General features: G+C 37.2%; 2 protein-coding genes across 2 annotated transcripts; one reads left to right on the top strand and one right to left on the bottom strand.

Annotated features, from left to right (window-relative positions):
• The first annotated feature begins 325 nt into the window (after positions 1-325).
• Positions 326-1,724, top strand: LOC116176383 (39S ribosomal protein L3, mitochondrial-like). The gene is made up of 5 exons (XM_031494911.1): positions 326-484; positions 534-630; positions 683-892; positions 940-1,229; positions 1,279-1,724. Exons 1-5 carry the CDS (start codon positions 417-419, stop codon positions 1,700-1,702), a joined length of 1,089 nt encoding a protein of 362 aa, XP_031350771.1. The 5' UTR covers positions 326-416; the 3' UTR covers positions 1,703-1,724.
• A 6,507-nt stretch (positions 1,725-8,231) lies between these two features.
• On the bottom strand, positions 8,232-13,528 carry LOC116176734. The gene is made up of 2 exons (XM_031495492.1): positions 13,451-13,528; positions 8,232-10,844 (listed from the first exon to the last, which is right to left on the bottom strand). The coding sequence occupies exon 2, from the start codon at positions 10,825-10,827 to the stop codon at positions 8,863-8,865; it is 1,965 nt and encodes a 654-aa protein (XP_031351352.1). The 5' UTR covers positions 10,828-10,844; positions 13,451-13,528; the 3' UTR covers positions 8,232-8,862.
• Positions 13,529-14,531: the final 1,003 nt, after the last annotated feature.

A 14,531-nucleotide genomic window follows, 5' to 3' on the forward strand; every position in this document is an offset into this window, starting at 1 on the left:
CCATGCTCTAGTCTAGTTCATGTCATATTTCGATGGAATCGTGGTAATTTCTGAAGCTATTATTTATTTTACTTTGCGTAATCTTATTAGGGTCTAACTTTATCGTGCGGTGCATTAGCATTGTGCGTGTTCCAATCATAGACCTAGCGTATATGGATTCGTTACCATTGCTTGCAATGCTATTATAGTACCGCCATAGATGTATACATAGGAGAACCATTGTTTAAACTTAAACAATGATAGGACGCTTACTGTCTGCATTGTTTCGGATACCAAAGCACCTTGTATATAATTGGCCTTCAAAGTAATCTGTGGTATTCGCTAACCGTCATTTTCATAAGAATGTCAGTGGAGTCTGTGGTAGGCATACCATCCATATATAACCTTAAATTTGTAATCTTGATTGTTTATAAAAAATGGCTTTGTCTCAAATTATTAAGCAGCCTACAATGAAATTATTAGAAGAAAAGTTCTTAGCATTAAGGTAGCTATACGAAAAATACATTCAAATCGATCTAAATCACTGGTTTTAGTATACAATCGTGTTCCGTAATACAAACACGACACAAACAAGTTGCCCCACAGCCGAGATTACGGCATCCAACATGGTTAACGAAGAAAAATCGTGTGGTACTTAATTTTTGAGTTCGTAAACCCCAATACCAAATGAGTACATTTACAGATTCACGATGACTTTCTAACAGCAGACAATGCAGAATTCGTGCAAGAAGTCATAAAAGATAAATATGAGATACCTCCGAAAGTTGAATTACCAAAAAACATTATCAAGTGGACTCCTAAACTGAAGAGGACCGGTGTTATCGCACGTAAAATTGGCGAGCTGCCCTTGTGGCTTAAAACAGGCAAGAAAATCAGCACGACTTTGTTGCAAGTATGTTAATAATCCTCAAAGCTAATTATATCTAATTCAAGACGTAGGTTCTAGATAATCATGTAATCAAGTATTATACGCCCGAAGAATACGATCCACCTCGTAAGCGACCCACTAGAATTAAGAACAAAGCTGGTTGTTTACTATTGGGGGCACAGGCAACAGATCCAACTTACTTGACAAAGGAGTACTGTTCCTTGTTTAAAAATACCGGGCTTATGCCAAAAAAGTATTTGGCAAGATTTTTCATTAGTCCCGATGCAGTTTTGCCAACAGGTACTCCGATCACTGCCCAACATTTCAGTGTGGGAAATTACGTTGACGTCCGTGGGCTAACGTAAGTTGATATGTAAGAGTATTCAACTTCTAATGCCACTGTTACTCAGGAAATATCGTGGCTTTCAAGGTGTTATGAAACGTCACGGTTTTAAAGGCATGCCAGCTTCCCATGGGGTTACAAAAACTCACAGGAGAGGCGGTAATATTGGTGGAGGTGGCGAGAAGGGAAGAGTGTGGCCGGGCACAAAAATGCCAGGTCACATGGGAAATCGGTACCGATTTGCCAAAGGATTAAAAGTGTGGAGAATAAATACCAAACATAATGTGCTGTGGGTTTCTGGTATTGCGGTTCCCGGTGCCACTAATTCAATCGTGTACATTTATGATACAAATTTGCCAACGCGTAAACCTTTAAAACCATTGGCATTTCCCACATACTTTGGTCTAGATGATAATGTAGTTGAAGAAGATATATATGATGAAAGTTTACAACGATTTAGTGATCCTACCATTGTTTTCCAAAAGGAATAGTTTCTTGTTTGCTACTATATTTTGTTTTAAATATAATCATTAACATACATGCGATTATTATTATTATTATTATTCTCAGACGTGGTCTGCTATCAGGTTCATGTAGGCTCATATGGTACTCTTAGGATGTCCAATATCTTTAAAGAAATCTAGAATCCTGGGGAGCAGCATTTCCGGATGCTTTTTCATTTCCTCAAGGAATCAGTGCCTTGACCATAGTGACACAGTATATGCATAGAACTTTCTTCTGCCACCACCTGCAAATTGTATGTACCTTCAAGACCCATATTATGGAGGTGTTTTTACTTGACAGTCACGAGGCGACCTGGCAGAATTCTGGTAGGGGTCCTATAAAAGGCATCTGGCGAGTCGGATGGTAATTTCATTACAGCTTAATGGGCGTATGCTTTTGGGCACCCATATCAGATTCACGTTATTATTTTCCAAAAACTGGCTTAGGTTTCCGATATATTCCATCACCATAGTTTACTTCTTGCGTCCCTAGAGCTTTTGATGCCGCCTGGTAATGTGTTACTATATAGAGATTTTCTTATTTCCAAGGTTACTGTCTTAATAGTTTCTGGGCACAGGCGTTAAATAAATCCGCCTGGAGTATTATGTACCTAGTGTATGTGCAATGGTATGTGTCAAGATTTAATTCGCAAGAAGTTTGCGCTTAAGAAGAGAGGGGTCTCAAAAATTCGCAAAAAAATCGTTTTAAAACGGGTTTCGTTGACGTTAGGGATTTAATTTAGGGTGGAAAGAATGTTAAAACAACCCTCGTTTTGCCACGTGTAATGTTGGTTGCCTATAGCTATCCCATTGGCATATAGATTGACATGATTTTTAGCGCATTTTTGCAAATTTATTTGTAAAAAGTAGCTTTTAATCTCACTTTGGCTGGCTGGCTGGCTGGCAGCAAATGTGGGCGCGTAGGAGAACTCTTGTAGAAAGGCAACGGGTGTACGTGTATCTACGGGGCCGTGAAATTTGTCAACCTTAGGGACATGGCTACATGATGTGGGGTTGGCGACATCTGGGCGTCATCCTCGAGCGTAGTATACTAACGTGAAGGTTTTTCAGTTTTTTCCTATCTTCTACTACAGTTTTGGTCCAATTCTTTTCAAATTGGTGTCGTCGGAAAGATGTTGTAAACGCGTACAACTCCTGCGTGGCGGAATTTTGTTTTTTGTCATAGGGGCGAAATTAACGACCTTTTGCGAGGCGCGCGCGCGCGTCTTCGAGAAGTAGTCAACTTCGGGCGCCTTTTACCTTCCGTTGCGAACTCACGCGGTTTAACGTTTCGTAAATCTCGAATCGCTGTCTCTCTTTCTCGTGCCGCCAATAGAAGTGAATTGCGAGTGAACGGGACGTCGGAAGTGGCTACCGTCAAAGGGAATGTGGTAGCCTGCGACACGATCTTACTGATGGTGTAGTCAAGTCTTCAAACCGCGACGCCAAAGGGAATGTGGTAGCCCCCGACACGATCTTCCTGATAGTGGAGTCAAATCTTCAATCGCGAATTGCGGCTGAACGGGACGTCGGAAGTGGGTACCGTCAAAGAGAATGTGGTAGTCCGCGACACGATCTTACTGATGGTGGAGTCAAATCTTCAAACGCGAATTGCGGGTGAACGGGACGTCGGAAGGGGGTACCGTCAAAGGGAATGTGGTAGCCCCCGACACGATTTTCCTGATGGTGGAGTCAAATCTTCAAACGCGAATTGCTGGTGAACGGGACGTCGGAAGGAGGTACCGTCAAAGGGAATGTGGTAGCCCCCGACACGATCTTCCTGATGGTGGAGTCAAATCTTCAAAAGCGAATTGCGGGTGAACGGGACGTCGGAAGTGGGTACCGTAAAAGGGAATGTGGTAGCCCGCGACACGATCTCACTGATGGTGGAGTCAAATCTTTAAAAGCGAATTGCGGGTGCACGAGGAAAGTGGGAAGCGGTTAGTGAATGTAGTAGCCTTTGACAAGCTCTGTTATTGATGGTTGAATCGAAAGTGGCTAATAGAATACTGATCTGCCACACAAAAATGCGCTGAAGTCCCTTCGATCTCAAACGAGGACTTTGATAATTTTTTTAAATAAACAAAGCCTTTACCATTGAATTTATAAGTATAAACTCAATGTCGCTACTTGTTTAGTGGATTTCAAATATCGCCATTGAAAAGTGCTTATTCAATACTATCGCCATTGAATTTAAATTCAATGCTATCGCCTGGTCCCGTGTCCGTTGAGGTTCATATCATCATTTGTTGGTGTTTGGGGGGGGGGGGGCGTTTGTTCTTCGCCGTTTCTTCGTTTCCACTGCATTAGTGATTGTGTATGTAGTTTTTGTTTGATTTCTGTTATTTGTCTTATTTCTGCGTTTTTGTGGTGTTGCATTTTTCGCGTAACACAACGAAGTTCTCAGTAACGCTTATATGCCCAATTTTCTGTGGTCTGTCTGTCTGTTCCTTCCAGATCTCGGACCCTGGACCACCTAGATACTTCGGGTTTTCACTAATTGATAGCTGCTATATGGTCTATATTTGCCCATTACTGATCATTTACAGTACCTACTGTGTTACGCGACAACACCCATGAGTGGGTTTTGAAACATTTTTTTTCTATTTCGCTCGTGGCTTGTTTGTTTATTTTTTCTTCTATTGATTCGAGTTTTACTTCATTCCTTATCTGTGCGTTCGAGACGTAGCAGCGTGCTGCGATCGTTGTTCTTATTATCTTGTTGAGCGGTCTCTACAGCTCTTTCTTCTAAGTGTTCTCTCGGGAGTGCCTTCTCCTGCGACCGCCGGTATTATTTATGTTTTTATAATAATTGTTCGGTTTTCTGTGTTTGCTGTTGATTAGAGGGTATAGATTTCCTTGTACCTAGCTGTTTTGTGTTTAGTGGCATCTTCTTCTTGTGGCTCTTGTAATAATTGACTTCTTCATCGAGTGTCACACACAGGTACTTGGCTTCTTTCTACCATTCTATGTGGTGTTATCCTATTTTGATTTCTTCCGGTTTTTCTTTGAACCTCATCTTTTTGTAGTCGAAAAATATTGCAAAACATTGTTTTTTCGGCGTTTTGATTCTTCATTTTCATTATGTAGATTACTTCCTCTGTGCCATAGTTTGTGCTTTGCTTATGTCCAGGAATAGCGCTCCTGTTCCCGTGGAGATGTCCTGTTTGTACTTTATGGGTTCCGTTAGTTTTGAAGCTTGGTACATTGTTTAATGTAGTGATGGGGATTATTTTCATGCGTTCAAAGTAATTTTTTAATCGTCGCCCTCTCGATGACTTTGCTGATGGCCGATAATAAGTTGATTATTCTGTAGCTGGTTGCTTTGTTTTTGGGTTTTCCCTTTTTGTATATCATTATCGTTTTCGCTTTTTGCCATGTTTTTGAGAAGTGATCCAGTCGTAGAAATTGCGTGTTCGATCTCTTTTAATTCCTCTGTGCTCTCTGTTGGCAAATTTTTGAGCGCTTGATTTTTTACTCCGTCTTTGCCTGGCGCCTTGTGGTTTTTTAAGTTGTTTATTATCTCTTCTATTGATATTTCTTCCGTTTCTTCTTCGTCTTCTGTTCTTTCTTCTCTTCTTCTTCCTAATTCGGTTCAAGTTCGTTGTAAGCAGGGCCGGATTGATGGGGGGGTATGGGAGGTGTCACACCCCCCCTAATGCGTGACCATAGTCGGCAAAACTTCAGTTAGTCGGTACTCGGCAAATCGCTATTCAAATTAAATTAATTAAATTAATATTGGAAAAAAATTACGCCCTCAGTTGCTGTAAGTCTCATTGATATTATGAGTATGTAGATCTATTACCTTTCATGGCTAAAGGTCGCTAAAAAATGTTCCGCAAATTTTTCTAGCCGTTATGTTTGCATGGGTCTGATAGGGATAGATGGTAGATAAGTATACAGGGTGGTCATTTTTAGCGCCTGACGATGGGATCTCTTATGTTGAAAACTAATGGTCAAATTGGGGTAAAGCTCAATAATTAAAAAGAACTGAATTCTGCGTTTTAATAATTCTGTCTTAAAAAAAACGAATATACCTACTTGAGAAATGGGCGGTTTAGACTATGACATTATTTTTGAATTTGTTTTGAACGTAGGGGTCACATTGAATTTTTAGATTTTTTTAATAAAGAATTTACTATGGATTTCTATATTACATTTTAAATATAACACTTAATTATTCAATTGTCACTTTTAGACAAAAATCGGTTTCGGATAGATTACTACTTTTAACTTAATAATAATATATAATAAAATCTTGCCAAAAGAACGCTTTACTTTACTACATTTAAAACGACATTTTTATTAATTATTTTGATTATAAATGTCAACTACCAAAACAAATTAGCAAATGAGTTTGACTGCAATTTCTAAAGCAAGCGTGAAAATTGAATAATAAGGTATTTTGGTAAAATCAAAGTAGTAAATTAAAAGCTATGGCACGTCAGAGAAAAATAACTCTGATGAAAGATCATAAGATGAAATTTGGCGACCCTAAAGCAAAAAAAAGTTCTATGCCATTCTGACCATATTTATCAAATTCCTCTGTAAAAGTCTTGTAAACGTCCCACTTTGACTCGGTTTTCGTGCAAATAGAAATAAAATAGAATCCATATCCATGACAGTCGCGAAAAAAGAGCACTCTGTATAATGACAAATCATAAAATAATAATTATTATTATTATTACTTTGGTATTTATTATATAGTTTAATAAAAAATCATTTGCGTTCCTCTATGGCGGATAATTGGCTAACTGCCTTATTGGTTCTAAGTAATCCGAAAAAGATATAGCAGACAGTATACATTTGGAAAAAATAGTGTCACAATGGGCAGCGTTAAAATGCTGTCGTTTAATTTTGAATTTTTATTGAAGTCGGCATTTTTTATTGCATACACCCCCCTCACTCGGTGCCTCTGACTACAGCCCTGGTTGTAAGTTCTTCGCCCTTGTTGTATTCGTTTGGTTTGAACTGTTTTTCGAGTACCCCTGCTTCTTCGTCGTCCGTTCTTGCCGCTTCTTGTCCACTTTTTATTATCGGTAGTTTGGTTCGGGTTTTCCTCCCGGTGAGAGCTTGAACCATCTGCCATAGTGACCGGTCTTCCGTGTTGAGATTTTCCAGTCTTCTGTTCCATTCCTCGTTGCTCATTTTTTGAATTTTTTTTAAGTCTGTAATTCCGTAAACATTTTGACGAGTTTCTCCTGCTCTTTTAAAAATTCTCGATTCTATTAGATGCTTGCGTTCGTACTGCTAAATTGAATTGCCATCCTTCCCACAACGGTGGCCAATTCATCTTCATTAGTTGATTGCCTCGGTCGTTTTTGTTTGTTAGTTTTTTCTTTTTCCTTTTGCGATTTTTTTGTTTCTTCTATCGCGCAGAGGTGCTCGTTTGTCAGTTTGCTGGGCTGTTAGGGTTCTTCGAACATCTTATGTTCGTCGAGAGATGCTCCCCTTGGCAGTTTATAGCGCATACAGTGACTCTACTACAAACAGTGACGACAAGTAGCGGTTAGCTCCGCCCATCCGCCATTAAGAGGCAAGTTTGTATAGTTAGAATACGAACTGCGCGTTTTTGTGCGTGCCATAGTGATAGTTGCGTTGTGCGTGTACAAACAGGTGGCATCTGTATATACATTTAAGAAAAATGCCCTGTATAGTACTACAATAGACATCGTTATTTTAAATTTTATATACCTCTAACATATGCATAAGTTTTTATCGATATGGTATGTGCGGTATGTTCCTAAATTTAACTATATATATCCCTACTGAAACAGTGAAACAAGACATGATTTCATCTCTGCTTTGAGAAAATACCTCACGATCAAATCGACCAGCTTCTAGAATCGAAGTCAAGATTCAGGGAGTGTGAAACCAATTACTACTAAAAACAGTCAAGCAAGCAAAAATCATCATTTTTTGTTCGCTTTTTCAAATTTCAAATGCATCATATTCGACAAGGAGCATTTTTTTTTCGTTACTTAATAAAGTCTGTGCGATAATCCTAAAGAAGCGAAAACTCCTTTTTGAAAAAATTAGTAGGATTCTCAATGCTGTTTCGACTGTATTTAATAAATTTTGTACTTGTAAAAAGATGAACAAAGTGACGTAAGTTTACGGTAAATAATAAACGCTAAAGCAACCTCAACGATTCGTTATCTTCAAAATTTTTCCCGGATTTTCAAATTGCAAGGCGATTTTAAGGCAGCATTTGCTTCTCAACCCTCGATTCAGCCGCCGACATCTGATAATTATAAGCAGTTTTGTGCCATTTGTTTTATGTAGCCATTCTAAATCTAAATTGTCTTTGGGTGGGTCCGTTTAGTAAAGCAAATTATGAAGTAGTTAGTGAATACGTTAACCAAATATCAAAAACGGTGTTTTTGAATGTAACTTGTTTAGTTATTTCAAAGGATAGTCAAGGAATCGTGTTTTCGTCTGGCATGATACGGAGAGGGCCGGTTTAATAGTGTTTATTGGTTAGCTCCTTCATCTGGTTATAAACTTCCAATTTATTTAAGACGTATATTGAAATAAAATTTATTCATATAGAGAACATAGCAACAACATTAATTGCAATTAACTGGATATGCGTACAAAAGGTATTTCAACATCAATTACGTTCTACGGGGTGAGTAAAATGCCGAATACTCATTTTTTTTCCCTATGCTCCAATGCAATTTTCTGATGGTACTGTCATATTGCCATTTCCTATCATCGTACGATTTGACCGAAAATAAAACATTTCTTTTCTTGAGACACTGAAATTTGTTTACGTATATGCTGATGCACGAGGAGCGCCAGTCTGGTAACAGCAATTTTTATTCCTTTGAGGATGATGCATTGTTTTCATAAAGGAACCATTACCAGAACAGTGGTTGAATACCAAGATAATTGTCCAATCCCGTACTTTTTACATTTCTTCTTTGCTATTTGGTTTTAAGCAGTTATACTAACACCCAATACTATATCCAAGATATACGGTTAGTGTAGGTATGTTCATAACTATTATCACGATTTTTCCCTCAATTTTCGGAAAAGTCTAGTCACATCGCTCTCCATTTCACGGCGGACTGAGCTCACATCACAGATTATCAGTTAACTGCATCCTTTAATTTGAGTTGCAGCACATTTTACTAAACCCAGCATTATATACAATAGCAATATAGCTTTAAATGAAACTCTGTCATACATAAACTTTGGGTACCATACAAATTAATTCTACTGATTGTACCAGTAACATTAAAATAAGATGTGATTGGATCGACTTTGACGTATTTTCGAATGGTTGCCTCAAATACACCGTTTCCCGGTACCGTTTCGAACACAACCGTGTAATCCAAATGGTAGGGTTTTCCGTCCACAATGTGTTCCTTAGTCGAATGTTCGTGAACATTGTGAATTTCTGCTAGAGCTAGTGTGGCACATTCAGCGTAACCGTTCAATTTTTGGTTAATATAATCGATGGCAAATGTAACAGCTCTCAGAGCGACACTGCTGTTACTGTCTATTTTTGTACTCTCTTGACAAGTACACCAATGGGATGCAATGCTGGCGCTCGAACACGTCCGAGTGTTTGGGATTAGTTCAAAGAGGCTATAACCCCGTGCATTATTATCTTGGCGAATCTGCTCCCTACAATGAATTAAGGTCGGCGTTAAAGCATACGGGTCTAGAAGGTCTTTTATTGTTTCATGCAAATCAAATGGAGTAATTAGTCGCCTTGTGTTTCTTCTTAAGTTACTGTATGCAAGAGCATGGTTTTCTCGATATTCTGATGGTAAAGCCATAAACAAGAATGGTAGTCGTTCCTCCATTCTACCTTGAAACGTAGCTCTTATACCTCCCCATCTAATACCGTGATCACTTATGAATATGAGAACTGTATTACTTAAAATTCCATTTTGCTTTAGTCTTCTAAAAAAGTTCGCGTAATGCTCATCTCCTAATTTCGGTTTATTCAAATAATCGTGCGACAGGCTGGAACCCCAAAAAAATCCGAAAAAGGGAATATTTGATTGGCTCATTGTCGTACAGAATTTAGCGATATACTCTAAAAGCACCCGATAGACTTCTCTCGAACCCACGCATTGATAAACGTTCATCTTGTGCTGATTTCCTATTTCCTTTTCGGAGCGATAGTTGAACGGTCCCCAAAAATAATCGGTCGGTTGTGTGATGAAACCCAATTTGGCGTAGTTAAACATACCCATCCATGCTGCATCTTCCCCGAATGCCGTGACATAATTTTTTTTGCTGAAATCTTTCCATATAAACGGGCATTTGTCAAACTTTTCTCTTGTGCTATGCCAACACGTTTCGGCCAGTTCATTTTCGGCTAATCCGGTTAATATGGGAATCACATTCGGGAAAGTGTTATCGGCGACTTTATTATAACCCAAAAATTCCACCGCTTCCATTTCCTTTAATACCTGAACCGTCTTTGGCATTTGTCTGTGCAAGTTGACTCTAGAAACTGCATCCAGCCCAACTACCAGAACATTTATTGGCATGATTTGAAGTCCGCTGTATTTTTTTTTGGCGATGGTGGGCTTGATAGGTACAAATGAGAAAAAGTCCTTGTAGACTTTGATTTTGTTGTAAGTGCACAGGATTTTCACGAATTCGTCCTTAATCTCAGCATCTCTAGTGAATGCTTGGCATGGTCCATCTTCCACTTGATTATCATTTTCTGTGGAATTCGGAACTACCCGCTTTAAGACCGAATAACAACAATCTAAGGCGCTTATGTTCTGTATCTTATAAGACTTCAACGATGATTCTATCACATATATTGCAGTCAAATTGGATTTGAAGAGTGGAGGTTTATTTTTATTGCACGATACTCTTTTCTCCTTCGCTATAAATTGAATAATGGATGGATCCAATGGGTCCATATATGGAATTCGGCATCCTTCAGTCTTAATGAGGTAATCATTGAAATTTTCGTTCTCCGCGTACCCCACAAAACGTGGTGGCGGTAATTTGAATGTTGACGATATTTTAAAACTCCTTAGGAGAAACACGTCGACGTAGAAGATGAACATGCAACATAGTAGAATTGGTAATAGCAAGATTATAGGTGGTCGCCAACGTAGTTCATCGCCATCCATTCGTTTATTACAGTGACCTGTAACAATGAAATGTATAATAGTATTTGTATAGCTACCCATGAGCACAAAAGGGTGTTATTGGTAGTAAGTTCTCTGAGAATTCGGTTGCGGTGCGAAGAAAAATTTGTAAAAGATCGGCATTTAGCAAGCTACTTTGCACATTTTTCCGATTTCGCTCCTTAGATTCACGGTCTAGGGAAATTAGAACAATAAAAGGTTCAAGCCGGAAATCAAGGACATTTTCTTTTCTGAAGCTTGATTTTGATGTTCTAAATAAAATGTCAAAAGCCCCCATCGATCCGTGCACCGCTAAAAATGTGCAATTGGGATCAAGTTTTTCACTTTTTAGCGTATTTCCTAAAAGGGGATCGGGTTATCATGCTCACCTTGTATAATGTATGTGTAGTACACTCTTTCTGAGAAGAGGTCAAGACGGAAGTTGATTTAGAAATTTTGCCACATTCGGAAAATTAGTGAACATTCAGGAAATGCACTTATTTGTAAGGATCAATTCAATGTAACCTCAATGTACTAAACTCGTTTCCATTGTGCCCCTACCGTTTTCGGAAAATCCTGTTCTGAAAAAAAAATCACGCTGGCACCGGAAAGATTTAAAATTTAAAACCATTAATTAAATTTTGAAATAACTGGTACATGGTGTATATTTTTACATTTTTGGATTGTATAGAGTATAGACCCATCATTTATACCTTTTGTTTATTTTTGGTAAACTATACGGAGTGGGTTGTCAAATCTAGGTGACAATGACCGGATCATATTCGTTTTCATTGACTCAAAATTACTACCAAAATCATTTTGCCTAATTTACCAATACCAGGGATTTTATACAATTTTGAAATTGTCAGAATTACTTTTATACTGTGAAGTGTGAAGAAGGAAAAAACAGGACCACAGTGCCTCGCCCGGGATATATTGAAGCGCCTTGTATATATTTTCCAACTGATTACACAGTATAACACAAAAGTTAAATCTAAAAAATATGTTACGTGTATATTACTAATTATTTATTTGACCAACCTTGTATAAATGAAAGAAACAACGCATCAAGTGTAAAATTGTCTATAGAATCCAAAGATGTAAAATACAAGGTGTTCAGGGCTAGGTACAGGGTGTCCAATTTTCGACACATTTGTAAGGTGTCTCCGTAATTCATATAGTGTTATTAAAAAAGTAGGTAATACATATAGGTGTTTTTTTTGGGTCAAACTTAAAATGTAAAAAAATAAAGGTACAGAAAAAATGCAATTACAACAGTTTCATTATAATGATTTTTGAATAATCAGCCGTTTCTAAAATAAGTATGCGGGATCAGGCAAAAGTCAAAAAGATTTATAAAATATTAAAAAAAGTTCAAAAACTTTTTTTTGTATTTTTGCGAACCATGTATTAGTTAGAGCATATAGGTAAGATAATTAGTAAAGAAAAAAATTAAAATAATTACCAAACATGTATCAAAAACAGTGAGAGGGTTGAGTGTATGAGAAAAGCAGCAATAGTTGAAACGAACGCCTACGCTAAAAATAACTTTCAATTAAACCTAAAAAAATATGTGTATCCAAAAGAATAATGTATTTTAATTTTGTGTATTATTTATTTTCTATAATTAATAATACTTTCTTTGCATCCTTAAAAAATAATTCTACTTAAATATTGCGGAACCGGCCCGTGTGGCGCAGTTCAGTTGAAATTGGACTGTGGTGCTAAGGGTCCCTGGTTCGAATCCGGGTTCGAGCATGGATATTTCTAAATGTATAGTGGGTTGGGTTGGTAAAGCAGCCTTGGCTGAAACCCTGCCCACTCAAAAATAAAGGCAAATAAATAAATAAAATAAAACATATATATCATATGCTATTATAAGTGAGGCAAAGCATCAGGTGAGCTATTTTTGATATAACTATTGGCGTGTAAAATGGTCCCATTGATCAATTTATTAAACCAAACAAGAAATGTTACACACTATTCATAAACGGTTTGTAAATGTGTAGGTTTGATAACAATTACTTATAAAAAAGATTTTTACGTTAGAAGTAAATATTGGTACTTATTCAAAATTTCGCTATACCTAACTTTGAAATAAAATCAGGTTTATATTCAAAGGCTATAATGAATTAGTGCTTTTGGTTCGGCTTTTGGTGTCAAGAACGCATTTATATAGCAGTTTTTTTTTCAAAATCGTTATCCAGGAGTCGATTTCTTTAGGAAAAGAGTGTCGAAAACCCAATCGACATTAGTGTCTATATTGTACGAGTATATGATTTGGATTTTTATTCGGATGTAAAGTGTCTTCGAATATCTAACGGCATAAATTAATAACGGATTTGTAACATTGTATTGATAGCGTCTCATGTTTTTGAAACAAAAAAGGATAGAATGTAAACAACATTTCGGCTGGTCCAGGGATGGGAGGCTGTTACTTCTTTCATATTGCTATTAAATGTTTGTGGGATTCAGTGCGTAGGGATGAAAAAAGGGCGCAAATAGCCCACTACCGAAGGGATGAATTGTAGTTAATTTTAAAGGAAGTTGATTAAGTTAAGAAAAAGGAGCCGAACCGAGGGTTAAAAGCAGAATATACCTTCACAATAAGAAGAAGGGCACCTACCTATAATTGTTAAGTATAATTATTAATAGACAGCACTATCTTTTTTCAAACATAAAGTTATTGTAACTTCTAAATCACTTTGCCGTTTCATTTTATACTGCATTGTAGCACAATAAATGTAGTGATTATAATTGAATAATTAATCACGATATCTCTTCTAATTGTGGTTACATAACTGATTAGCTCCCCATCCGTTCCTGATTAGTTCCTGTAGCATTGTACTGATTTCCTAGCAAGAGTAAATTATCGCTGCGAAAATACGCAAATCTTCACTCAGTGGAACACTTTGTCAAAATCATCAATTTTTACTATGACGCGAAAACGATCTCTATGGTCAACGATCTCTATGGTCTATGGCTATCGCCAAAAAATTATAATTATTTCTTAAGATTTTGTTAGTAGGTATCTATCTGAGTTTAAATTGAGCTAACTGTAGTAACTGGACATATGTTTGTGTGGGTGGTTTAGTGACCGTATGCCATTGCACATAGCAATACGAAGAGTGTGATATACTTGAAAAATTTGAAGAAATTTAGGAATCATGAATTTTGAAGATTTTGAAAATCTTTAAAAGGTCAATGAGCCTGACCGTGAAATTGAAGATTCCAAACAGAGGAAGTAAACGAATTCGAAGGAAGTGAATTTGAAGTAGGTATCTGGAAAGTTGATAGAATTACAAGAAGAGGAAGAATTTGACCTGACGAATCACAAAAATCTGAAAAATCGAAAGAAGTTATGGAATTTTGGAAATCTAAGAAATCTTAAGAATTGAAAAATTCGAAGAAACGGAAGAATCCAATCATAAAAGTGTGAAAAATTTGGAAAATCGTACTTTTCCATAAATTCTGGAAATCCGAGTCGTTTATATGCAGCTTCCTGTGATGTCACACACCTGCTGTTTGAGATAAGGTACGTCTTGAATTCTATGTATATTAAATTGAATTTTTTGCATTTTTCTGAACAATCCTTTATGCGTATTTATATGCACGCAAGACTTTGGGATAATTTATTTTTTCAAATTGTATATTAAATTATAGGGAAATCGTTCAGTTACGATTCAAAACTTACATTGAATTGTTTG

This window comes from Photinus pyralis, unplaced genomic scaffold, assembly GCF_008802855.1.
Source record: "Photinus pyralis isolate 1611_PpyrPB1 unplaced genomic scaffold, Ppyr1.3 Ppyr1.4_LG7, whole genome shotgun sequence".
NCBI classification, from domain to species: domain Eukaryota; kingdom Metazoa; phylum Arthropoda; class Insecta; order Coleoptera; family Lampyridae; genus Photinus; species Photinus pyralis.

What these genes read in the sequence shown, in the direction of transcription:
- LOC116176383 (XM_031494911.1), top strand. Translation starts at nt 417, where the DNA reads ATGGCTTTGTCTCAAATTATTAAGCAGCCTACAATGAAATTATTAGAA. An exon ending in GAAAAGTTCTTAGCATTAAG is followed by an intron (nt 485 to 533) that starts GTAGCTATACGA and finishes CACTGGTTTTAG; the next exon opens with TATACAATCGTGTTCCGTAA. An exon ending in TCAGCACGACTTTGTTGCAA is followed by an intron (nt 893 to 939) that starts GTATGTTAATAA and finishes TTCAAGACGTAG; the next exon opens with GTTCTAGATAATCATGTAAT.
- LOC116176734 (XM_031495492.1), bottom strand. Translation starts at nt 10,827, where the DNA reads ATGGATGGCGATGAACTACGTTGGCGACCACCTATAATCTTGCTATTA.